The sequence below is a fragment of the Ornithodoros turicata genome, chromosome 4, assembly GCF_037126465.1.
Source record: "Ornithodoros turicata isolate Travis chromosome 4, ASM3712646v1, whole genome shotgun sequence".
Taxonomy (NCBI): domain Eukaryota; kingdom Metazoa; phylum Arthropoda; class Arachnida; order Ixodida; family Argasidae; genus Ornithodoros; species Ornithodoros turicata.
The window spans coordinates 69,452,592-69,479,425 of record NC_088204.1 but is presented as its reverse complement, the minus strand read 5'-3'; the positions used below and the strand labels follow the sequence as shown (position 1 = coordinate 69,479,425).

The following is a 26,834-nucleotide window of genomic DNA, read 5'->3' as shown; positions in this document are numbered from 1 at the left end:
TAATTAATTAATCAAATTAATAATTAATTTAATTAGTTTATGAATTTTAAGTAAATAGTCGTCCAGTAGATACACTCTCTTTCCAAGAGGATATTCGCCTGACCGCACAAAAAACCTCAGGTAGCTCTCATAGCTTTATTCTAAGAATTCTGCGAAGAATAAATGAAACGTCCTGTATAGATGGAATAACTAGCTTGTGTCTCCCAATATTCACTGTAGACGTCACCATGCCCCCACCCCCACCCCAATTCGCTGTTTCCTGCGCTCACTTATCACTATACTGCTACTTTTGACGGAGAAATCAGGAGAGGTGGTCCCTTATGAAAATGCATTTTGTCTTTCTGCAGACTTCTTGTGGACTTCTTGTTTCCTGTCTTGACAGTGTGTTGACTTCGACTCCTTGTTGATCAAGTCAACAGGAATTGCTGTTGACATCATGTTGACAGTCTTTTGAAATACCTTATGTGTACCTTGTGTGGACAATGTACATAGGTGTCGTTGTTGACGCTTTGTGAACTTTCTGTGCACCTGTGTAATGAGTATTTATTTCGACCGTTTTATTTTATAGATGTATTTTGTATTATTAATTACCGCATTATCGGCCAGTAATGTCCCAGAGGTCGACCTCTGGGGGTACCGAGCATTTCCTAACGGGGTGGGGGGTGGCGGTATATATGTATAGAGGCATATTTGTGAATCTATTCATTGGGAGACAGGCTGTATGGGTAATATTAGCAATTTCAGGGTGAGTTCAAAAAAAAAAAAAAAACTCCCGGGAGGTAGACAGATCAGTGTTACCGTCTTTCCACTAAACAAAGCGGTATTTGAATCTGAACTTATGATCAAATGTTGCTTAAATGACACTTTCCCACATTTTAGCTGCACACTAAAGCTCTAAATACATTTTCGTTGGCTTTGGGAAGGCGCTTCCTCGTATTATTTATATTTCAGTTTATTATGCAATATATTTCCAACTTATACGACCACATGAGGATCATGCGCATGCGACAAGTTTGCTCCACATTTTGACTCTGCGCCGCCGTGCTTCAGGCTTCACCCTCGCCCCTCTCCTCGTCACGAAGGAGTCATCGCCATTAGCATCATCGGAATGTCGTTGCAACCGTTGCAAGACGTTTGAACGGTCTCCGCGCTCGCTCGTCCATTTGTGAACAAAGGAGGCCGTGATTTTGCGTCGTATGGGGTAAGCTGTGTGATCGAAGTGTGTGATTAAGCTTCACTTGTATTCACACCATGACTGTTGGCTTTTGTTGTTTGTTGGGAGCAGCGGCTGCAGTGTTGCGTCCCGTCAGGTAGGTGTACAAGTATCAGTTCGTGGCCGGTGTTGCTTCTGCTAATTTCATTCTCGTTGTTGCAGGCCATGAAAGAAGGAAGGAGGATATGATTTTGCGTCGTAATGGGTAAGCTGTGTGATCGGAGGGTGTGATTAAGCTTCGCATGTATTCACACCATGACTGTTGTGCTGTAGGTTTTTGTTGTTTGTTCGGAGCAGCGGCTGCAGTGTTGCGTCCCGTCAGGTAAGTGTACACTTCGTGGCTGGTGTTGATTCTGCTAATTTCATTTTCCTTCTTGCAGGCTCTACTTTGTTGAACACTAAGCTGGGTGAACCAACTTTGTTGTTGCTATGACCGTATTACTCAGTTTTACTCACTTGTGTTTGAACGTTACTAATTTGCGATTGCACGCCCTATTTCAGACACATATCTCTCCAGCGCTTCAGAGACGTCGCTGGCGCCGAAATTCTAGCTGTTTCACCGTGGGTCGCCAGAAGAACAGCAGATCACTGACTGTCAATTGTGCGACGCGACACTATGTGGCACGAAGGATGTGTACGTGTGAAATACGTAACTACTGTGTGCGCGGGATGTTTTGTATGATTGTGTCGACACTGGATACCACTTTCAAGGTATGCATTTTCGGAATAAAGTAGATACATATATAATTTTGCAGTACTTCATTTCGTGTATTTTATGCGTGTTGCGAGTAAGTGAACATATGCACTCTTAAAAATGAACTTCACCGCATAGCATGCTCCTAGCCGACCATCAACTCGAATGATATCGCTATGTGACCTGATTTGTTCAAAACGGTAGGCGCACGGCTTTTTTGTGATACTTACGCGCGGGATGGTGTTACCAGAATTATGTTGACAGTACACAGAAAGAAAACAAAAAATTCCACAGCTATTCTGTAGCCAAATGTCTACAGAAAGTTGAGGGCCATAAGTCAACAAGAAGTAAACATATGATGTAAACATGAAAGCAACACAAACTCTGAAGAATGTTTGTTTTCCATGTTGACCTTGGTCTGTAGAAAGTAAACAGAAACTAAACATCCATTTTCATAAGGGGTAAAAAATGTCAACTGAAACTGGATTGCGGTCCCGCTCAGAACTTCCACACAAAACGCCACTTGGCGGCGAGGAGGGATTTAAGAGATTACTCACGGGATTCAAAACCGCGAATGAGGGCGCAGCATGAGATATATGGTCCAGCCTAGCGAGAAGTGTTCACGAGAAGGCTTATGGAACTCACAAAATGCCCTTGTGCAACGTACTACAAAACGTGTAGCCTACTGCAAATGAGAAACCAAAAGCGGAAAGAGAGAGACAAAAAAAAAAAAAAAATACTAGCTCACTTATGCGCTCGTGCAAAATGTGAAGAGCAGCTGCCTGGTCATCAAGATAGACAGCCGTGCTCCAAGTGAGATTCGGTCAGCTGGATATATGCAACGTGCAACCTCGCGATATGATAAAAATATGCTATTAGCTGGTGCTTAGCTCATTGACGAGCTGTTCCGCAAAATAATGACTGACGCAGCTATGATGCTATCTTCAACATTGGTCAGCTGAAAGTATCATTATGCATTAAAGCATGCATTAAGGCATTATGCACAAACTGCATGGCAAAGTACAGCTGTGTTATGTTTATTCAATGCTACTTATGTATTTCATTGAAACAAACGCATGCGTGCCATTCGTTCCCTGAGCGGCAATGGGAAAATGTGTGATTAATTCCTAGTTAATTGAAAGGATTGTCACACTTTGTCGGAAGTTATGACGCTCGTAAATGCAAAAAGACACTTAGTTGTGGCAACTTGCATTCCATGTCGCGCAGAACGATGGCACCACCACAACCGAAAGTCATCCCGCTGTGTACAGGGACCCTATTCACGTCAAAGTAATCCACTTCGATTACTTTGTGTCTCGCCTGTCCCTGGTCGTTACGTGAAGAAGGCGTGAAAAACAGAAATGAATGTCACGCGCCGTCAACCAATATTCGTACTCTTGATCCTGTAATCTTCGTGATAAAGTAGATAAAGCATAAAGAGTGCAGGATCAAGAGCTGGACAATTGGTTGAGGGCGCTTGACATTCATCTCTGTTCTTCACGACTTCTTCACGCAACGACCAATGACAGGTGACGCACAAAGTAATCGAGCGAGGTCCATTACTTTGACGAGAATAGGACCCGCTTAACGCCTCCTCTCACACCTTCGCACGTAAACATATAAAGTCGGGATGTCAGCCAGCCACTGCGGACGGCTTGAAATTGAAAAAACAGAAAAAGTAGACGCTAGTATGCAAATTGCACTACCAAATGAATTTTTCCGCATCTTGCTTGTATTTTCACGTGGTAACTGAAAAAACCTTAAACTCGCAGTGCATTGAATGTGCTGTGTGTTTCCCGCGACGCCAGGTGTGAGAAGCCCGAAAATTATCTGCAGAGAGCGACCAATCATCACCTTTTTCATGAGTTTCGTGTGTTCTTTTATGATGTAATTCACTGCATGATCGCCAGCGAAGAAACGAGTAAACGTGCATTCGGGAAACCAGCGGCAGTGTTCCACGAAGGGATCGTCTTCGTCAGCCCAGTCACTGAGGCATCCGCCACAGTGGAAACACGTAACCGTGTTACCATCCCCTGAAAGATAGCCAGCAATCAAACAATTCTGAGTAATGTAATCAGCAGCAGAATAATCGAAATCCCCGTGAGAACATACCATATGAAGCGTAACAGAGACAGCTGCAAATGGGTTTGTGAATGGTCGTCGAGAAGTGGATAATCTACAGGACCCAGTTGCTACCATTGAATCAAAATCATCGTGACCTGAGCCGCCAATATTTCGAACAGAGGCTGTTCCTCTCAATGGCACCTGCCAGAGGGCCCACTTTAGTGCCATCTTATATCTGTGTCCATGAAGTCAATAGGTCCATATGATATAAGCACAGATAAGAACGGATACTCCCAGCTTGCGTAGCTCCTGCCAACCAATTTCACTATTGGAAGTGTAGTTCCCATGCTACACTAGAAGGCTGCGACTAGCTGTCCGCTCCGTTGGGGCAATTTGAACGGGACTGCAGAAGCTCTGGGCTGTCAGCGGCAATGCAGTGACAAAGCAAGCAGAGCATCGCACAGCCTTCCATCCCAACATAACACCTTCTCAACGCGTAAAGAAAAATCAACCGCGATACTGCCTAATCCGTGGATTGCAATTGCACGCAAGAATTGAAAATCTTTGCAGGCGGAAGAGGATATTTGAGCAATTCGTACTATGCAACACAACTTTAGTCGCTTACATCAGTAGGTTATCGAGCACGCTAACGAGTAACTAACTAGCAGCAGCTATGTTTGAAGGCTGCACTACTTAGAGGAGCACTGAGGTTCCCCTCTCCCCTATACATTTCTCTGTTTGGCTGCGGCATATGGCCCGCAACAAATAACAATGGCTCCTAAGAAACACACACGCACAAAAAAAAAAAAAAAAAAGAAAGAAAGAAACGACAGCCGCTGGTGTCCTGAGGCGGGCGCGCGAGGCACCGTCTTACACCAAACTTTCAAAAATGTCCCAGAATTTCACAATTAGTAAGAGAGTGTGGGAGACCAGGGGTGGAGGAGCGTACATCATGACGGCACCCATTGCACTGCCATGCGACTTGTGACGTGGACCGGTGCAGTTGAATGGGGGTAGAAGTGGCACGTGAGCTCAGCGGAAAGAAAGAAGGGAGCGGGGCCTTCCGACGTCACGTGAAGGGGTCATGACGGGCGTCCGGGGCTGCTTACTCCGGGTGTTTGTCTTTTATTTTATTTTTTGTGCCGTCACAATGCATCGCACAGCGAAAATATCTTGACCAGCGGCACGGCCGTGCGGGTTCAGGCGTCCCGCACGTTGGTGGTAGCCAATGTCGTGCTTAAGACTGGCAGGTGGTGGGTTCGAACCCTGTCACAGGCTGTGCTGTCTGGGCTTTTCCCTGGGTTTCCCGAAGACTTTCCAGACGTATGCCGGCACAGTTCTCCCTGAAGTCGGCCCAGGACACATACTCCCCTGTCCCCACCCCTTCCTGCTGTCCTTTCTCTACGTGACCACATGTGTACGCTGCACAGAGCCACAGTTGCTTCACGGCGCTAACACAGAATAAAAATAAAAATATCTCGCATGATGAAACAGGGTTTCGAGCCATGTCAACTGTCACCTCGTTGTCGCTATGGGTGCAGCAGTGGTAACATGCATGCGGGTGAAGGGACCCAGCGCATGTAGATGAGCAGCGTACTAACCGTCATCGAGGTCATTGGTCCAGAACATTTCGAAACCTGCACACGTAGGCAATAAAAAATGCACCAACGAGAGAGAGAGAGTCCCTAAAAAGACTTCGCTTCAGGACATCATGACTGAGCAACCACTGGCGGTTATATATGCGCTTTGTGTTCTTTACTTTTTCAAGGTCCACACCGCTGCCTGACGTGCAGTAGTGCAGGCATTTCCAGGCACAGAACTGATACATAGTCGCATCATGTGGTCAGCTAAAACTTTCGCGGTATTCGCAACAGATGGGGCGGTGAACATTGCGGAGCTAGGATGCCTGAGGGCAACTCCCCTCCCTTTGGGTGGAGACTCCCTTTGCAGAATCGAATGCTGCCAACCCGACATTTTGACTCTATCGGTCACCATGCATGGATTCTGGCTTACACTTGCAAAGATTTCTTCAAACCTTTTGTGCTGTTTTTTTACATAGTGACGATTCAAAATAAGCAAAAAAAGAAAAAGACGGTTGAGAACATCTATTCAATATACAAAACAAGACATTCCTGCAGTATGATGCTCTTCTTCAGGTTGGAAGCAATGGTGCCTGAAAGAGACCTGAAGAAGTGCAGGCTGCTGCAAGGGAATATATTAATGTACATTAAATAGATGTTCTCAACCCTCTTATTTTTCTTTTGAATCCTTCCTCGGTGACTTGGCATTGATCTTCGTACGCCCATGCTACCTCGCGTATAGTTAAATGTTCAGCTTTGTTACCACAACGCGCTTTGGGAGCAAACATCCCAGACATCCCACAGCATACAACTCAGTTGTCTCAGTCCTACACGGGGGTGTATGGTATTCGGACAACATATACGAAACCTAAATGGCGCGAATGTCATGACCTCACTACACATGGAGGACGACAACGTGCAGCGATGTTCATTGCGTGTCTTCAATTTTCGTAGAAGCTGCAGATCACAGTTCACCTACCAAAGCAAAATAATCCCGAATTGACCAGAGTACTCGTCTTTCCTTTAATCGTGGGCGACACGCTTCCGTAGCTTTTCAAGCGACTGAAGCCGTCTTTTCGGTAGTCATACTTCGGAGGGTAGTTTTCCAAGAATAGCACATAGCCATTTGGACACAGCTTGAAGTCATCTAGGACGTACCTGAAACACGATATAACACAGCTGTGGCATCAGATAGTCTCTAACCTACAGAATGGAATGTCAAACATGACGTTGGGAACACGTCCCTGAGCATGGGGGAATGACAAAAACAAAAAACAGAAATGACCAGCATCAGACAAGTCGTTTTATCTATTGTCCTTCCCCCAAGCTATGGTGGGCTAGAAATACGGGTGTGCCAATCGGCCTACCCAATGCATGGTGAAGGGGGGGGGGGGGGTTCCTGAAATGAAGGATAGATCGAGTCGTCACTCGCAGCGAACCATGCGGATTCGTCACGAAATACAAAGGAAAACTAAGTCTCCGCCTGTGTCTCCGTGTAAGCAATAAAATATTTTTGATGTCGAAGCTTTCTTCAGCGGCAACTGTTCCTTCTGCTTGCATTGATGGTTGTCAATTAGGGGACAGTACGTCGAAGTCGTCACGTGACAACGGCAGACACCTGAACGTCTCGATGAGAGAACACATGCCATGCTGTGGATGTTCGTTCGTCACCTTATCAGTAAAGCGCATGGGCGTGTACATGCTTTGATTCCCAAGTTTGGTGAACAAGAAAATAAAGAAGAAAAAACAAACGCTATCTCGTCTAGTTGTTGCTTCGACAGACGGGCTGCCTCAGTTCAAAAGCAAACAAATAAAAAAAGCGGTGAAGGCCAGCAGTGGCAGCAGCGGCGATACCTGCAACAAAACAACTGATAACGAGTGACTCGTGTCCTTGTTTGTTCGCATCGCATCCCAAGCACTGACATTCGCATACCTGCGCTCTTAGGCAAACTGTAGTGGAACATCACGTGACTTAGGAAAACCCGCCAGAGCGCGGCCCTGTCGCGGACTTCAGCGTCCCTGGAGCATCCTTCATTTTTGGGTACCTGAAAAACTTGCCGATTGGCACACCCGTATTTCTAGCCCACCATACCCAAGCTCAGGGACATGTTGCCAACATCATGTTTGACATTCCGTTCTTGGTGTTCCCGCCAGCTCACAAGTAGTCCTCAGTAATGATGGAACACTGGACGACTTGGTGGGGCATAATTCAACTTCAAAGGGAGTGCACGCAGAACACAAGGAACACGTAGACGCGACAAGTGTCGTTCTACTTGTCGTAGTCACTTTTCGTTTCTACGTCTTTCATGTCTTCTGTGTCTACTTCCTTTGAAGATGCCCACCTCTGCCGTCTGTACCACTTCTCAAACTGCATGGAGTTGGCAAAAAATATGCGTGATTAGCCTAGCCTAAATATTTATCAGGACATGCAGCAAGGGCGAGGAGAAAGTGGAGCTCGTGCCCTGGTGTCGGCTAGGGAGCCTTGACGGGTTGCTGCAGCTTATCACGCGCATGGAGGATCCCTATAGTGTCGGCGCACCCTTCGCTCCACCTCCTGTTCGGTGACGGTGTTTCGTCGTTTTTACTAAAAAAACACTCAAAAAGACAGATACAAAGTTACTGAAAAAGTAATTAAGTTACAGTTAGAAGTGCGTGTTTGAAAATATATCTAATATTTCCTCAAGATACATCTAAGTACACGTACTCAGATACTTTTACAAAGTTACTTAACAACCCTGGCCCCCCTTCCTTAAGATCCACACTTTCAGTGTTTATAAATCAGCTAGACTCTTGCCCTCTCATTCAGAATTCACAATTGCTTGGAACATGGCCAAATCCAGCACACCAACTCTCTGCCCTGAAGGCATAGTGCAGCTCCGCTGCTGTTCCGAAAGTATGAAGACGTTGTGATATTCAGAACCGTGGTCCCAATTTCATTCATAAACGCACATTGCTTTCCAAATTTCCATACTCCTTCGTGAGAAATTTGAGAAAAACTACCGGGCGGCGGTTGCACTTGTGACGTCATACTTGGAACTGCGCGGATTGGATAGCCACACCTAGCCAGCTCTGCCTGGCAACCAGTTTGTGTTTACACTCCGTCATGGCCGCTGCATCGTGCTGAAATAGCTGTCACGAGCTATCGGGGACCACCGCACCGTTTTATCATGTTTCTTATAAGGAATACTTCGTCTTCGAGCACGTTCTCGTTCTCAATAGCTTTGGTGGTGCTTTCTGCACGCGCAGCAAGTCCGCGCATAGTGCGCTGCCAAAGCTATTGAGAATGCGTAAGTGTACGTCACACGTTAGGCGTTAGGTCTTGTTGGTAGCATGAAGCACAGTGCGGGCACAGAATGTCCGCTCACGACGGCCGTCGTTGCACAACGAGGCCATCCTGTAAGGCTTGTTAAAGAAGACCGGCAAAACTATCTTTCAGGCTATTAACGACAGCAATTATCACGGAACACACCCAAAACATTCACCTTCGCCCATAGATCTCCGCCATCGCATCGACGATTTGGCGCTAGCCAAGCCACGAGCGCGGCTAAGCCAGGCCGAAGCCGCGATTGGTCAGGGTTTGCCGACCACAGGACCGCCGTGCCATGGAAATTTAAAAAATTGCTTTCTTAAAAACTACAAACAAATGGGTGAAAATTTTTAACATGTATGCTCCCTGTGCGGAAACGAACGCACAGCCCAAGCATGGCTCCATTCTGTCGCAGTCGAAAATCGGCGGAGCTGAGCTTTAAAGATTTTTGGACGCTATATACACTCTATTAACAGAACTTCACCGCATAGCTCGCTGTGTGCCAACCATTGCCACGAATGATATGGTTATCGTTTCTGATTCGAAAAAAGGGGTGGGCGTACGGCTTTTTGTGACAATTTGGATTGTCACAATTGTTGCCACCTCCACATTCACATGTGGAGGTGGCAAAAACCCAGTAAGAACAAATGCCTTTGACCGCATAATTCTAGGAGGTGTCGTTTTTTTATTATGATTCAATGACACGTTTTCTGGGACACCCTGTAGAGTTGCTACGTGTGAACGCGCTCTCGAAGATGCTCGAAAGACGTTCGTTGCTGCGAGTTGCTGGAAAAGGTTGCCACGTGTGAATGCAGCCATCAGTGGTTAACTAACTCTTTGCACCGTCTGAGCTAGCTTCCGGGCACTTCTCAAGTGCAATCGCACTATAAGCAAAAAGGGTGTGAAAAGGAGGTAACTTCTATTGTTACTATCTACACTCTTAAAAATGAACTTCACCCCATAGCACGCTCCTAGCCAACCATCATCTCGAATGATATCGTTATCTGCCCTGATTTGTTGAATACGGGAGGCGTACCCCTGTTTTGTGACAATTATGAACAGCATAAGTGCCACGAATGATACGGCTATCGTTTCTGACTGGAAAAGAGGGGTGGGCGTACGCCTTTTTGTGGCAATTTTGCTACATGAAAATTGCCACAAAAAGGCGTACGTCCCCCTCTGTCTTCGAATAAGAGGCGATAACCCTATGATTCTTCTCAATGCTTGGCGCACAGCGTGCCATGCCGTGAAGCTCTGGGTGCGCGTTCACCAACTCTGAGCTGTTCAAGACCGGCTCTAGGGGTGACGCCAGCTGTGGCCATCAACAACCCGAAACAATCGAACACATCCTGCGAGACTGCCGAGCATACTGTTCTGCGCGCGAAGCCCATCTCCCTCGCTCCACCTCGGGCACGCTAGCGGACATCCCCTACCCCGGTGGTTCTTCGTGCTGAAGACAGGCCTTGCTTATCGACCCATCTAGTACTCCACTCTCCCCGATGAACTCGTGCACCTCACCGTATCCCCATCCTTCAACCTCCGCTATCCTCCATCCGTCCGTCCTTCCTTTGTGTTTTTTTTTTGCTTTGCGTTCTTTTTCTTACTTTCTTTTTTTAACTATAGTCGTGACGACGCCCACTTCTGTGTGGCCAACAACGGCGAGCTCATCCTGACATTACCCCCCCACACACACACACACACACTGTTTATATAGCGTGGAACTTTGCAACCTTTTAGGCACAGCATATGCGACAACTACTAAGAGGTGTAACTGCTCGATAATTTTTTCGAAGAGTGCGTTATTCCGGACGGTATTGTCTTGCGGTATCGGGAAATGTGGAAACGTTCCAGTCAAGCACGGACAACAAAGATAAAAAAAAAAAAGAAAACTCAAACTTCTCTTTGCTGGCTTACGAACTCCTACGGAAATAAACAGAAGTATCAGTTTTTCTATCTTTCTCTCACCCTTAGCCCAATGAGAATATTAACTTATTACATACTCGAAGTTTTTTGACGGAGCTGATGGGCCTGTAACGACTGGACACGTTTCGTCTGGTGCTCCTCGTCCAGGTGGCGCATGCTATGCATGAAGTATTATCAGTACCTCAGGCGCATATTCGTCAGCTTATGTTTGTGGTATATATGTAGTGCAGTGTTGTACTGACCTGGTCAATCATAGACCCTGGCAATAGTTCGCGTCCATCCAGAACTTCTTTCTTCCTTAAATCAACTGTTCGTACTGCGCAGCAACAAGTTAAGAGAAACAGTTAGAAGTGAACAGTGTTAAACGAAAGAGAACTGCAACGCCCTCAATGACAGTGAAATTCAACGCAAGCGTAAGAAAAAATATTTCATTGTACCAGAGCACACTCTTAAAAGCGAACTTCACCGCATAGCACGCTCCTAGCCAACCATCATCTCGAATGATATTGTTATCTGCACTGATTTGTTGAAAACGGGAGGCGTACGACTTTTCTGTGACAATTATGAACAGCATAAGTGTCACAGAAAAGGCGTACACCTCCCGTTCCAACTTAGCTTTTCCAACATTTAAATCATGAATGAACTCCTACGACGCACACAAAAACCCTGCGCGTGTCCTAAACATTTTTGTTTACGGTCGTACCTCTACTACCAACACCCAGAATCACTGGCGCCTCATGATGATAGACGTGGCGATAGATCTGACTTGGTGTTCCCGCCAGCTCGCAATTAGTCCTCAGTAATGAGGGAACACTGGACGACTTGGTGGGGCATAATTCAACTCCAAAGGGAGTGCACACAGAACACGAGGAACACGTGGACGTGACAAGTGTCGTTCTACTTGTCGTAGTCACTTTTTGTTTCTACGTCTTTCATGTCTTCTGTGTCTACTTCCTTTGAAGATGCCCACCTCTGCCCTCTGTACCACTTATCGAGCTGGATGGAGCTGGCAAAAATATGTGTGATTAGCCTAGCCTAAATATTTATCAGAACATATGCAAAGAAATAGCGCCTTTGGTCAAATCCCGCCGCTTTTTATTTGCGCTTGTGCATCGAGGGAAGGACGGTATACTTATTGCTTAAAAAAAAGGGGGGGAAGTTAGCCATACACGAGCTTTCCTATTCCTAAAACGAAAAGGGAAGAAGCAAAAAACAACGCAGAAAACTATGCAGAAATATAGACGACAGCTCCTGCACTAGGCGCTGTACAGGCATGCATCCGGGACAGGGGCACAGGCGGAGCATTCGGCTTCAGAACAAAAACAATGTGTTTCCACCTGGTGTCGAGGGTGCGTTGTTTTCAGCTGGTGAACGCTGTTCAAGTGATCTTTCATCTGAAATTGACAAGTAGATTGTTTCAATCTTCCGTATACGCTTGGTGACGTTCAAGCGGCGGACTCGCTTCCTCGTGAAAATATATTGCCATAAAAATACTTCTCACCTAGCTTCTTCCGGATGAACACGCAGCTGGGACACTTCTCTGCATGCCTATTATACGGATCATCCTTAGAGTCACAACACTCCGGTTTAACGCCGCATTGGAAACATATTGTTTCATCGCCGAAACCTGAGACAGAAAAATAATTTCTATTCCATCGCTATTCTAAAAGAACATAATGTGTGTGAAGCGTGGGTTCCGGTTGTGAAGGGCCAGTTTGGGTACGTCACATTCTCTTTACCCATACAGCTAGAAACCGTATTGCACCAGTTTGGACTGCACGTTTGCCTTTCTGGTACACAAATTACGTCAAGTTTATCATGCACTCTTAAAAATGAACTTCACCGCATAGCACGCTCTTAGCCAACCATAATCTCGAATGATATCGTTATCTGCCCTGATTTGTTGAAAACGGGAGGCGTACGTCTTTTCTGTGACACTTATGCTGTTCATAATTGCCATAGAAAAGGCGTACGCCTCCCGTTTTCAACAAATCAGGGTAGATAACGATATCATTCGAGATGATGGTTGGCTAGGAGCGTGCTATGCGGTAAAGTTCATTTTTAAGAGTGCAGAACAATACATATAAGGATTACTCGAATGTTGCAAGGGAGCACACGAAGACCTGTTCCTCGGTCATTATCGCTCCTGGGCACGTCTTACCTGTGCCAACTGGGTAGCACATGAAAAGCAGGTGATCATGTTCTCAATGCCACCCTGGTGCCACCCTTTCAAACGTTTCCCATCTAAAGCCCGCTGACGAGCAGTAATTGCTTATAATAGAGAAGCTGCTACCCATGTGCTCGTGTTGCAATACTTTAGCAAAAGCAACTGTATCACAGCGCAGGTAAGCTAACCTTCTGTATAGAGGAATGTGCACATATGAGCTGGGCAACGTTTGTTTCAACGCCACATACTAAAGCAGGAGGGACACAATGATCACGGGTGCGGCTCGCTGATAGCAACGATAATCAGATTTCAACTAAGAACTTCAGTACTTAGCAGCAAACTAATGTATAAACGAAAGAACGGTGGTGCATATCTGTTCAACCCATCCGCTGAAGAAGACGCACGGTGTTGGATGGGGCACGAGTTTCTTTTGCGTAAGTTCTGCACTGTTGCTTAGGTGCGTTCAGCTACGGCAGGTTCACGTTTTTTGCATGGTACTTACTGATTCGGTTATTGTTATGTCCGTTCACGGTGGAGGGATATACGGAGTCGCATCTCTTCCGCATGAGATGATCAATCTCCTGTATTAAGTCAGATTTTTCAGCACAGGATTGGAACCCGTGTCACCTCCCAGTCTCAGCATGGAAAGCTCCCTAAGCGGCTAACTTAGGTGAGAGAGAAGGAAATGTCCTGGTCAGACGCCTCGTGAGAGACGCCCGGACGGCCGCGGCATTCCTTCTTTCAAGGTCGCGCCCTCATTAGTTCTCAGGGTGTGACGTTTGCTCCTTTTTCCGCGGGGAAATTATCACTCTCATACTCTGTCCATCCGGCGTCTACTACCAAACTACGCCACTATTTCGCGTGGCATTTTCGATACCGCGGTCAGTAGCCCAGGAGGAATAGAATGACACATATAGTTTGGATCATCGACTGGAACTGATGCGACCGTCCCTTTAGGCGCAATGGACCTTTTCCGAGTAAGCGTATGCGCATCCTCAGCCACAGCTGCCATGTTTAGGGGTAGGTAATCGGTGTCATGGTTGCACAGACGTTCGAGGCCGACCCTTGACGACGCTTTGTACTCGTAATCACTACAGTACGCTTTCACTCTTTCCGCATTCTTTTTCGAATCTTCTCTTGCTACGTTCCCATGCGACGTGCCAGTCCGAAAAGCGCCCCTCGCTCATTTGGGGTTAATATACGACGCTCTGCATTCCCACGCCATCGTGCGGCACGTACATAGAAAAGGTCAACTGAAGCTGCAATTGACCACTTCAGAAAATCCCAGAGTGCCTAGCACCGTCTTCATATGTGGGAACTTACTAATACGAAAGAGCAGCGAAAGCGAAATGTGAAGGATTATTCTTCGTTCCCCCACCCAGTAAGCGCCCAGGCTGTAATACGTGCGCAAGGAGCACTGGGATTTTCTGAAATCGTCTATTCACACTTTGCCTCTTCTCTATCCATAACCAACGGCGCACTAATTCGGGGCAGTCGCCCCGTTGGTCTACGCAAACGATCTCCACCACATGACTGGGTACTTTATGAGCACCCCAGTGTAGCGCCTCTTGAGAAGGTGAGAAAAGGAAAAACTCAAATTGCGGTTTCCTTCCCGCTTAAATCACAATCGACACAACGTACGACTCCGGTTCCTTTTCTATTGTTCTCAAGGTAACTGCATCTTTGATTCCGCGCGACAAGATTTCTTTCTCTTTCGTGTCCATTTAAGGTCTATGATAAATCTGTATGAACATACCTGCGTAGTACAATCCCACGATGGTGAAATTTGTAGCGTACAGTCTTTTCCTGGGCTCCAAAGGCCAGTGACGAAAGTTTTCTCGTCGCTTTGCTTCGTCTTTGTACCTGGAGAGAGCAAGGACGCTTACGTAGTGCTCCTACAACCAAAGCATTCTTTATAGATTTTGCACAATTGCATGTCGTAATCTGCAGTGCGAGATGCATCCGAAGGCGGATACCATGCTTCATTGTACGGCACCTCTTTCTCGAATACTGTGTTCACGCAGGGATGAACTGCGATACGGGGGAAAAGAAACCGGAGGCGGTGCGGTAGATTGGGGAACTATTTTACCTTCCAAGTGACGACGCTTTGTACTCGTGATCACTACAGTACGCTTTCACTCTTTCCGCATTTTGTTTTTCAATCTTCTCTTCCTACGTTCCCTCCAAGTCTTCCACGTTCCCTACGTTCCAATCTTCTCTTGCTACGTTCCAAGTGGAAAATCTGCTGTATTAAATTTTTCTAACAGTTTCTTGAATAACCGCGCACTTCAATGACCAAACGCGCGACAAGACCACTCGTTGTCCTTCTTAATTTGTGCGTCCACAGGGACACCAGGACCTACAAGGTGGTAGCAGAGCAATTGTTCATTGTTGCTTTCCCATAGGTTTCGCATGACCTCCGTACACGCAAAAGTGAATTATTTTCAAACCTTCCTGTACCTATGACTGTACAAAATACAGTCGAAACATGTTAATATGACACTCGTTAATACAACATCCCCGTTTTATGACAGTTTTTCTCTGGAACCGTTCCCTTCCAATGACCTCCACACCTAGGTGTTGTTGGTTAATATGACACAAGGTATATATAAACTGGTAGCGAAACTCCCATAGGGCCATGCGTCTTCAGATTGCGCCATGAGAGAGACTGTCAGCGCCATCCATCCGTTGCGCGGACTATTACTTTTGTAAATAAATGACGTCACATATGACGTCAGCAGCATGAATAATAAGTAGTGCATAATTAGCCATGGCACGTTTGCATTCGCGTACTTCGTTTGCGCTGTATACCCTTCCCCTTTTCCTTACCGAACCATACTAGTAACCCAGGACAGCAATACCAGACGACAACAGAGAAGAATAAATCACATCAGGTTTAATGACACACATCAGTTCGAAATACAGAGTTATCACAGGTTTTGACGAAGGGTACGTGATAACCACAAATAAACTAAGGGAAGTTTCACTTAATGACCATTCCTAATCTAGACCTACACGTAAACGTAGTGATTAGCTGTTGGTATTTCTTCAACGAGTGGTCATAATGGGTCCGTTGCAAAAAGCATGGCATCGTTGGTGCACAGCTGATTCGTTAACACTCACGCTATCAGGGCCGGTCTTGCCATGACGAAACCTTTTTTTTTCTCGGGGCCAGCAACACGGGATGCATAGCACACATCTGTTCACACGAGTTAATCTTGGCCTACAGCTCCGAAATGTGAACGTCGCTTCCTGTTTAATCCAAAAAGTGTATGAACTCCGCATGACAATGCACGGGTACACGGCACGAATAAAAGAATGCACAGACAATCGAGCGTACTGCTACACCGCGCAGTGGAGCAGGATACGGAAACGTAATCAGGTGGTAGATGATTTCGTATATGTGTACTAGTGGTGCAACAGATGACTTTTCCTATACTTGAATTCTGAATAAACTATTACTTTATACAAGACCCATGCGCGCGTCGTAAATATTTTTCGTTTACGACCGTACCCTGTGCTACCAACACCCAGGATCGCTCGAGTCACGGAGATCACAGTGTTGCCGGGTCAGATTTGTTTTTTTTTGTTTTTTTGCTCGCCTTCGCTACCTGGGTAAATTTACCTTGTATCACATTTAGTCGATATGAAAATGACCGGCATTTTCCGCAGAGGAAACACGTGTGTTCTACCCTTGTTACTATGACCGTTGATCACTGAACCGGCGGTTCTCCCGACCTCTATAACGGCCAGAACGCGGGTCCGCTTCTCAGGTGACTCAATGTCCCTGTCTCACGTGCTTAAAAGAGCTATGCGCTTGGTCATAGTGACTTGCGGCAGCCATGCGGCATTTAATTATTGCTTTTCTTTTTTTCGCTTTTCACTCTATTGAACGTACCCCCCCCCCCACCCCCCACCCCCAACCCACGCATCATTAATCGACAATGTCAGGAGGTGCACGAACTCGAACAGAGCCGACTGCCGGGATTAAGAAGAGGATATGCGTCAATTTCAAGTAGCGACCATGTATACATACTACGTTACATCCGTAGATCCTTTTAAAATGCCTCATTATTCCTATTCTCTTACCAGCTGACGTAATTTACTTTTCGAAGCCTACGTTTGGGGCATGGTAGTCCTTGTAGCACGTTTCGTTTCGTTAATATGACAATTCGCTTTATGACAAAAATCCGCGGGAACGGCCATGGTCTTATTAACGAGTTTCAACTAGTTCTACATTCTTAGGACATTGGACCTTGTGAACAGTGAACCTTAAACAAAGTGAACCGTATGGACAGAGAACGTACCAGTTGAACCTGCAAACATCGCGGAAGAAATGTGGATGTACAAACACGATGTAAAGAATATAGGATAGACGTACGAGTTAAGAAAATAAGTTCTGGTAGATACTGAATAGATAGCAACATGACGATGATACAGAAATGACTGCTCCACTTGTTACGACTACTTCTAACACGGAAAAGCTTCTATAGGAGAGTTCTGTGTTTGTCCAATAACGTCTCTTCAACAACCTCGGCAGTGAGCCGCTCGAAGATGCCAATTTTCAGAAAGCATTGTTCGTGCGCCGTAGTTACTCGTACTAATGTCTCGTACATGCATAACTTATGTGCAATCGTAGCAGGAAGAACTGTCTTACTCGGGGTAGCAAGGTTGTTCCGCCGCAGACGACGCCTCATCAGCTGATATGCCTCTATCGTCGACATACTTCGGAGCTAGTGGAGGGCTGCTTTGTTTGTTGACACTTTTCGCAGATTGTGACCAGCTTCCTATGTCACTGGCACAATTTGGAGTTGGCGAGGGACTCTCTAGGTCGCCGGCATAGTCTAAGGTGTTTGGGAGACTCTGGCTCAGTACTGTACAGAAACGTTGTTTTCCTCAGTTTCGGAATACCTGTTATCCCCTGGCACCATAGAAATCTTATGGAGAGAGACTAGAAAGAAAGGCAGGGAGGAAGATCGGTCGGAGGAGAGCAAAGGACATGAACGGTGCTCTTCCCTCTCTCAATGTATGCGCTCGGAGGCGGCCATATTGATTCAGCCGAGGAAATTCGGCGTATTTTTAGCCCGTGAAAGGAGGTGCAATTCCGAAAACTGTTGGCAACGTGTCGTGTCTGTTTTTTTTCTTTCTTTCATATCTTAGGGTTTCATGGATTAGGACTGCGTGTGCAGTCCATGTTGTGCATTAGTGCATTAGTCCATGATGTGCATTAGTCCAGTGCATTAGATGATGCAACGGAGCGCAACCCTCGCTCGTACGTCCCAATTTCGGAGGTTCCCTTCTAGCATATTCCTTAAGATTTCTATGCATGGCACAGCTATGCCAGGGGATGCTATGCTATGTAAAAACGCTGTAAAAATGCTCACAGCAGCTATGCTCAGTGAAAATCTGAATCAAAACGAAAGCTAAAAGACGCTATCCCTTTTTGTTCCCTTGTAATGGTTATAAGTGTTGTGCAAAGTATTTGAATTATATTCGCCCGATTATTTAATATTGTTACAGTCAGAGGCACACGCTTCAGTGACGTCACCGTCACGTGCATTAATTTATCGTTTTTCTTCTGCTCAATTTTGTTCACTTCCACATTCGTACGAGAGCGAGGCGTACGCCTTGCAGTGATGATTAACAGAATATGCAAAGCGCCCTAAAGAGGCGTATGTTTCCTGTATTCAGCAGATCGGGGGGAAGACGATATCGTGCGTGATGCGAATAGGCTAGGAGCACGTTATGTGGTGGGAAAGGTTTCCACATCCTTCTGTGTTCGTCATTGACCAGGATGTCGGCAGGGTGCTGATGCTCGTATAGAGGGTCCAAAAGGGAGCGTTGCGGACGGTTAACGTTTCCCGGCACAAGTAGAAAAATGAATTTTCTGGCTCCACACAAAACGACGACACGCGATACACGAGTTTTAGCCGCGACATAGTTTGCACTGTTAGGTCTCGACTAGTTCCGTTTCATTGTGTGCAGCATGTTCGCAGACTTGAGAAACCTACCCCTGATGGGCAAAAGCCGCCGATATTTCGAACAGAGGCAGTTGTTCTTCTGGGTCCAGAAGTCCGTGTTCGAAATAACGGCGGCTGTCGTTTTCATGGTAAAAGCTCCGAGGTTAGATGAGTTCAAGCAGGCTAGTAGATATCAAGAACAGATAAAATGAGTGCAGGCACTGACGGGGCTGCACAGGGTTAGAACAAGGACCCACCAAACAATTTAACGCATCTCGCAATGCACGTGAAGTTTTGTATGCCGATAGTTTTACATTTATAGGAGCCCAACGCAAGGGTCGACGAAGAAAATAAAGCCACCTGAGTGCTTTAGTACAGATACGGTCAATATGTCTGTTCCAACTTAGGTCTGAAGAAAAAGTGACGCCTTCCAACTTTTTGCCATTGGGACGGGCGTGCCAGCCTTCGCATTGCATTCTAGGATGCTCCTGTCTACAATGTGAGCTCTCACGTGACCCTAAGAGCATGCGCAGGCCCACTGTGCCCAGGCAGCTGTGACGAGACCCACCAAACAATTCGAGATGCGAAATTCACGGGATGCGTCTAACTCCGAAGGGAGTTGCCTCAACTCCCTTCGTACTTCCCAACCGGTTCGCTGGATTTCTACCCATCTACCCCTGATGGGGTGGGTCTCGGGTGTTCGGGCAAATGCTGACCAGTGCAGCGCGCTACTAGCCCTACTTCGAATTCTAGCTTCTGCTTCACGTGCCAAGCAATTTGCTTGGGCAAATTGACGCTACTCCTCCACTGTCTTGTGCAAGCGTCATCACCTTCTTCTGAAATGGCACACTGAACTTATCCATTGAGTAAGTCTGGACTGTACAAAAAGGAAGAAATATATGTCAATATAAGATTGTATCCTCTAGTGAGGCAGCAGTATGTCCAAATGAAATAAACAATAAAAAGAATGAGCATTTATCTATGGAGCCCCTGAAGATTCTACAACAGCTACACAGTGCATATATCTGTAGGTAAATGCCACAAATGGCACAGAAGAAACAAAGGGCATGCCAGCATGTTGTGTCACTGAAATTTCTTCCCGTTTCACCTCATGCTCATCTGGAACAAGTTTTAGAAATTAAATCAAGAGCGTGCAAGCGATCAACACATTCCCGTTTCGCACAGCTAGTTTCTCCTCTGACTCCAGAGACTCACCCAATCTCCCCCCTTGCTATACTACTTACCTGTGTGAGCGGTTCCTGGGAATGACCTGGAAAACAAAATATTAACGTAAATTGTGCAGTAGATTCAGAGGGCAGCGTAATTATCCTAACCATCAATGTCGTGTATGTAGAAAACAGGCAAGGCACGGAGACGATGTACAACACAGAGCATGTGGCTCTCTGACAGATTTGCAAACGATGGAAAAGGCTTGTACAGGCTGAACGAAAAGAACGACTTCCACTTCCATCATGGACGTCGCGGCAACAACGTGCTGCGCCTGAAAGACGTCGGAAAACCAGTACAGGCGTCTCGAGCAACACCAGTCTCGACACCATCACCTCGCGAGCTCACCCGATCTGCACGTCTCCGATCTGCAAAACTCCCCTCTTCGTTTTTCCAAGCGAACGGCGACATACACAATGTACACGCCCTCTACCGCGATCCTTTCTTCTAAGCGCTACCGAATGCTTACTTGGTTGTTTGTTCAATATTAATATTTCCATCACCAACAGTTTCGAATTCGAATGCCGTTCGAATTGTGCCGGCTGTCTGCGGGCACTAGAAAGTAATAACAATAAAATACCGGTAGCGGTATTTGGGGACTTCAGTGTGGACACAACGCATAGCAGACACTCCGTCCGTTTCACGAGGGGCACGTTCAACATCGAATGCGCGACATGGTGACGACCAGTACGTCTCCTTGCAATACTACTCTAGATCTAACTTTTACACGCAACATCAGCGTCGAACGGCTCAATTACACCAACTTCTCGTCCCATTGTCTGGTTGTAAACAGAGCAGTGAGAAAACACTCCGCACTACCACGATACCGTCCTCGCCGAACCAAGACCACCAGTGCAACTGTAACGTTCACTCGCTAACTTTCTTTCACGAACAACATTTCAATATAAAACTATTGCATTGCTTCAATTCACTGTAATAAATACCCCGCGGTAAGGGGGCTCATATCTCTCTATTTTTTCCCCCTCTCTCTCTCTCTCTCTCTCTCTCTCTCTCTGACACACACACACCATCTACACCATCTCCATGCATAATCGCATACGTAGGAAGGCTGGTTGTATTCGTTCGTTTTCTTTTTACTAGGTCTGGAAGCGCTAAGCAGACTGACATCTCCATATTTATCTCATACCGTCATCATTATGATTATCAGGGTGCAGAATAAAAAGTATGTGCATGACTAAGAATAAAAAGTAACAGAAGATACATGCACAGATTCCACAATTTTATGTTTCATCCAAGATGTTCGTTGATATCACCACCACGCACTGAACTTGAACCACTTGAACTTGAACTGAACCACACACTGAACAATACACTGAACTAGCACCCGTCTAGGTGTAAAAGCTACACCCTCAATGAAGGGTGTGCTACTAAATTTTTTCAACCCCTTCTGTGTCTAAATAAGGTGTGTTAAATAACCACAATGTAAAGTTTTACAGCCCTTTCAATGTAAAGTAGATGCGTCATCACTTACACCGTCCAGAGGGGAGCAGATACACCCTCAAGGCTGGGTGTAATAAAATGTATCCCCAGAGAAGAGTGTATACACCACACTTTTACACTCCTTTCAGTGTAACTTGTGTTCGTCATAACTGACACCCTTCCGCGTGTAAGAGCTACACCGTCGAAGTTGGATGTAACGAAATCCACTCTCTAGGCCGGCTGTAGCGGGACTGATACATGTGCTCTTGCATATGGCATGTGTCTTTAATTCTGATGAACCATTGCAAAAGTACTTCAAACGTCTGTCTATATCAATCTGCGCCCATTCACAGACTATACAACGCTCTGCTCGGGACAGGAGAAAAGAAACCAAAGGGAATCGCATGAAAGCGTAAAAACTCTCCGAATGGACAGATGATTTCAAAAACCCTTTGACATACCACAGAAAATTTGTGTGGAACTTCCACCGCACCAGACACAAAACAAAGAAATACACACAACAACAACAACAACAACCAGAGGGCGTAATCCTGAATTGTCTATACTTGCAGTTTTTATTTATTTATTTATTTATGACAATACCTCACGTGCCCTCGGGGGGCGTTGTATGAGGGGGAGGTTACATCAGCAAGTATATGATACAGAACAGAAGCAATTGAACACTTTGCAAAAAAAACAAAAACAAAAAAAAAACACTTATGTGAAGACGTTATGAAAACATATGCGATGATAGGGAAAAACTGGCAGCTAGCTGGCTGCGAAAAACTGAAAAGTCGGAGTTAGCTACGATAGACTGGGGAAGGTCGTTCCAAGCACTGATGGTTTTGGGGAAGAAAGAAAATTGGAAATGAGATGTACGACATGGAATGTGGTCGATTTTATGGGCATGATCGATCCTAGAGGAGATGTAGTGGGCCATAGTGATGTACCCTGGACGGATGGTTGTGGTGTAGTAGAATTTGTGGAATAAACACAGACAAAAGTATTTCCTACGGTGTGCAAGAGGAGGAAGATTGATAGAGGCCTTTAAAGATGTAATACTGGACGGAAAAGAATAGTCTGATAAAATAAAGCGAGCTGCCCGATTCTGTAAGGATTCAAGAAGGTCCACAAGTGTTGACTGGTAAGGATCCCAGATACTACATGCATATTCCAACTTCGGCCTGACTAGTGTTTGGTATGCAAGACGTTTCACCTCAGGTGGAGCAAGTTTAAGGTGGCGGCGGAGGAAACAAAGTTTGCGATTTGCATCGCGAACAATGGTATGAATATGATCTGACCAAGAGAGGTTTGAGGAGAAATGAAGCCCCAAGTACTTGTAAGTATGAGACTCACGGATGACATCTTGGCCTCTGAGATACTGATGAGATACTGAGTTGTCACTTGTAGGGATTACCATAACTTGCATAAAATTTATTCCCCCAGCACGTGGCGTACTTGAAGTACAGTGCTTCTACTCTTGACATTATGATCGCCCTAGTGTTATGTGTCTGATGCAACACATGACATGTGATGCGACCATTCAGCGAAATGGTCCAAAAGCGATACTTCCCTTGTCGGTTCTACCGTATAATACCGTTTTTACACCTTCAGAACTGCAGTCACGGTGTAGGGGTTATATTCGGAAGGGTGTCAGTCATGACGAATCCAATTCACACTTAAAGTAGTGTAAACCATTGAGTGTATACACCCAACCTTGACGGTGTTACTGTTAAACCTGGCCCACGCTATAACATTTCAATAGCCGCGTTTACATGAATACGACAGTAGCGTATCGTATCCAGTTGTCGAATAGAATCCACCCATGTAAACGCGTCAATTCGCTAGGAGAGCGTATCGTATTCAATTCGCTAAACAGAGGTGGATCGAGATGGTGGATGCGCATTCAGACTGTGCATGTAAACAGACGATGCGCATCAAGGCAAGAAGAGAGGATTATGGGAAGCGGCGTTCGGCTGCGGGTTAGTTGCGCCGTCTGCTACTCCTAGTCGGGATCACGAAATGATGATATTAGGGAGTTCACAGCTACGCTCCGTTTTGGATATGTAGGTTAGTCTACACTAACAGAAGCAGCAGGGCTTGCAGCCGTATAACAGAATTCATTCTGAAGTACGCTTGAAAATGGGACGTAGATGCTACGTTTTCTACGTTTTAGCGTTCGGTGCGAAGGTGGCGGGACACCGGAAACGGCAGTATTTGCGGAAGTGCGCCTCTAACTTTCCGATATGACACGGCGTGGCGCCACCTCCGGTCTGGGCTCGATGCGCATTCATGTAAACGGTGGCGTATCGTCTTCTCTCCGGTTTCGACTCGATTCGATACGCTTGTGTCGTATTCATGTAAACACGGCTAATGCGTCCGTCCGTCAAGCGTCTCTGTGTGACGGACGCAATTTTGCAACGATATTTTTCGAGAAACGGCTTACAGCCGACCATGTGAAGTGAAGTAAAGGAAAAGTGCGCGCGGCGGCACGGTTGTTGGGGCAATGACAGGCATTTATTGCGTCGTTCCGTCCAAAAATTGAATTTGGCGAAGCTCTGCGTCCGTCGCTTTCGAAGGGGCTTGCGTCGGTTCGCAGACGGACGCAATAGTGACGGGCGCATTGAAACGCAATAATGCGGACCACGCTTTACAGTCAGAGGTGTGTTACTTGTGACACACGCAAACAACACTCAAAGGGGTGTGAAAAATTTAGTGGACACGCCCTTCTTTGAGGATGTATTTTATTACCCGCAACTTTAAGGGTGTACCTGTTACACGCAGAAGGGTGCTAGTTATGGTAATAAAATGTGTGTACAAATTTAGTGCGTGTGTTGCCGTGTGTAGCGTGAGATGGGTGTGTCTGCACAATACCCTTCACAATACCCCACACAATACACCGTTACCCCTTCAGTATAGGTGTAATATGCGCGCACTTGGAAGTACACTCTTAGAAAAAAAGGGTGGAGCAGTTACACCTTTTAGGAGGTAATTGTAAGAAAACGACGACGACGAAGTTATATCGCGGACCACAGGCATCTTCCATTCGATTCATGACCATTAAAGAAGCACAACGTCTGTGACCAGTTGTTCGATTGTTTACATTTTGGTGCCGAAACCCGGGAAGAAGACTACTCAGGAAAGCATTTGGCAACTGGACCGTGCCCCATGGATCGTCTCAATCAGCTAAGACAACCTGTCCGTGAAAGGATTGCGAAGCTTACTTCGGAGATCATAGCATCTCTCCAGGAAATTCCTTCTTAGTAGTAGTAAGCAGATAGTAACTGCTCAAGTGCGTGCTAGCAAGGTTCTGGAATGTTCAAGAGGTACCTCAATGACTGCGAAAAGTCCTACATTGAACACTACACGATTTGCTCAAGACGATCCAGACAGATCCACAGCAGAAGCTTTTCAGGCATAACGCTTGAAAGACAGGAGACAATATAGCGACAACCCTGAATTCGTTGTACTGGCATCAAGTGACTGCTCCGCAACTCAGATTGAGCGTCAAGCCATGGAAACTTGCGGAACGAAAATCACAGGTGCTGCAGTAGGCCAGGTTCTACACGGAGATACAGTGTGTAGTCTCAACATCTCCGCTGATGACGTCTTGACTCGTAACGGAAGAACCTGCGAAGAATGCGAACACCTCACGTATCAGGGAAATCATGAAGTCTCCTGTACCACATCGGCGAAGCAGACGTTACATCCAACTATGACTTTGGCAGACTCTTCCGACGTCTACGACGGCGGACCCCCTACGACCTCTTCCAGTGACATTGCCGTTCAGGCTGCTGCAACTAACCCCATCCTTGTGAACAAGAAAGGCAATACACGTCATGCCAGTCTACGTCAATTCATGTCAGTCTACGTCCTATCGGGTTCGTAGGAGGAACTGTTCCCTACGTCACTTCGTCTTGCTACACCTTCACCGGAATATTCATGTGAGGTCACAGGGCCACCACGCACATCTCTCACGTAAGGGTTGGGTACTGGGAGCACCTTCAAATAGCCATGATTCTTCGCAAGTGCCTCAGCTAACAGTGCCAGAGAAGGTCGTTCAGCCTATGTGGTTCTTTACAGGACTTGTAGGACTACCATTAGAGCCCGACTGAAGACCACTCGCTTTTGTACGTCGGTTTTGTTAAGTTTTTGTGTTATACGTTTCGTGTTTATGTATATTGTATCGTGGATATCGTCTCACCCTTGGCGCCGGGAGTGTAAGAAAATGACGACGACGAAGTTATATCGCGGACCACACGCATCTTCCATTCGATTCATGACCATTAAAGAAGCACAACGTCTGTGACCAGTTGTCCGATTGCTTACAGTAATAATTGTCGCATATGTTGTGCCTCAAAGTTGCAATGTTCTACCTGCTACCTGCGTATGATGGGGTTACTGCTTCTGATTCGGTGAGCGATGGGGGCGTACGCCTTTTTGTAGCAATTTGGATATATGATAATTGCTTTTACCACCCTTTTACACCTTTATCAGACGCTATGTTGACCTAGGTGGTAACTATAGAGGTTATCACCTTTTCACAACCTCTTTTCTTAGAGTGTATTTGCGCAATTACACATTTTTTATTGTGATATGGGCGTAAAACAATTACTGTACACTCAATGTCGAGGGACAAGAACCTTTCCATCCACTCACAATCCAAAGCTGATTTGTGAAAACACGGGACATAAGTTGTTGTTCCTCCACGCACATACGGGTTTCCTGAGAGTTTTATCGGTTCATCGGACGCGTCATAGCATGTAAAAAGACATGTTCAATGTGTTAAATGAGATAGAAATGAGTGTTGAAAGCGATTGGACCATGCGTGCGTGCCGCTGACCTCTCCAGTAGGTGATTCGAACCGATACAGCGTTTGAAGCCGACCTTCCAAATGTACGTCCTTCTAAAGATGATGGAGTCTTACCTTAGTCCCCATGATGCTTGAGGGTCGAGACGTGTAATTTCGGCCAGTTTTTGTAGCACTTCCTCCCAACTGCTGTTTTCATGAACCTGCGAGGCTGCCAGGTCGAGCACTGGCCATGTGATGCCAGCATTGAGATAGAAGTGATAGTCGTGCCCTTTCATAATCTTCTCGGCCCTCTCTCTGTCTTCTTTGGTACACTCCATTGTGGCTCGTCTTTCAAGCTGAAAGTATTACATCAGCGACTAGTAGTCAGCATGAACCAGTATCAAGACAAGTGTGTGCCAGTTTGGAAGTTGCTGAATTGATGGAAATAGTGTTATGGTGTTCTTTTA

The 26,834-nt window shown here is 46.0% G+C and overlaps 1 protein-coding gene and 1 long non-coding RNA gene across 3 annotated transcripts in view; one reads left to right on the top strand and one right to left on the bottom strand.

The window, feature by feature from the left end:
- Nucleotides 1–26,834, bottom strand: part of LOC135391783 (baculoviral IAP repeat-containing protein 2-like) — a 64,017-nt gene that overhangs the window by 24,126 nt on the left and 13,057 nt on the right. Inside the window, exons 6-15 of the mRNA XM_064622229.1 lie at nucleotides 26,503–26,723; nucleotides 20,153–20,178; nucleotides 17,606–17,822; nucleotides 14,705–14,811; nucleotides 12,283–12,408; nucleotides 12,119–12,175; nucleotides 11,024–11,097; nucleotides 10,859–10,938; nucleotides 6,531–6,709; nucleotides 3,762–3,940 (exon numbers count right to left, since the gene is read on the bottom strand). Of these exons, the coding sequence (XP_064478299.1) occupies nucleotides 3,762–3,940; nucleotides 6,531–6,709; nucleotides 10,859–10,938; nucleotides 11,024–11,097; nucleotides 12,119–12,175; nucleotides 12,283–12,408; nucleotides 14,705–14,811; nucleotides 17,606–17,822; nucleotides 20,153–20,178; nucleotides 26,503–26,723 (1,266 nt within the window). The remainder of the gene's footprint in view (nucleotides 1–3,761; nucleotides 3,941–6,530; nucleotides 6,710–10,858; nucleotides 10,939–11,023; nucleotides 11,098–12,118; nucleotides 12,176–12,282; nucleotides 12,409–14,704; nucleotides 14,812–17,605; nucleotides 17,823–20,152; nucleotides 20,179–26,502; nucleotides 26,724–26,834) is intronic.
- Nucleotides 1,076–2,131, top strand: LOC135391784 (uncharacterized). Of its 2 annotated transcripts, XR_010422103.1 has the most exons (6): nucleotides 1,076–1,201; nucleotides 1,286–1,310; nucleotides 1,376–1,418; nucleotides 1,487–1,535; nucleotides 1,594–1,620; nucleotides 1,715–2,131. It is a non-coding gene; the product is annotated as an uncharacterized LOC135391784 (long non-coding RNA). The 2 variants fall into 2 exon arrangements; XR_010422102.1 differs by having other exon boundaries at nucleotides 1,594–2,131.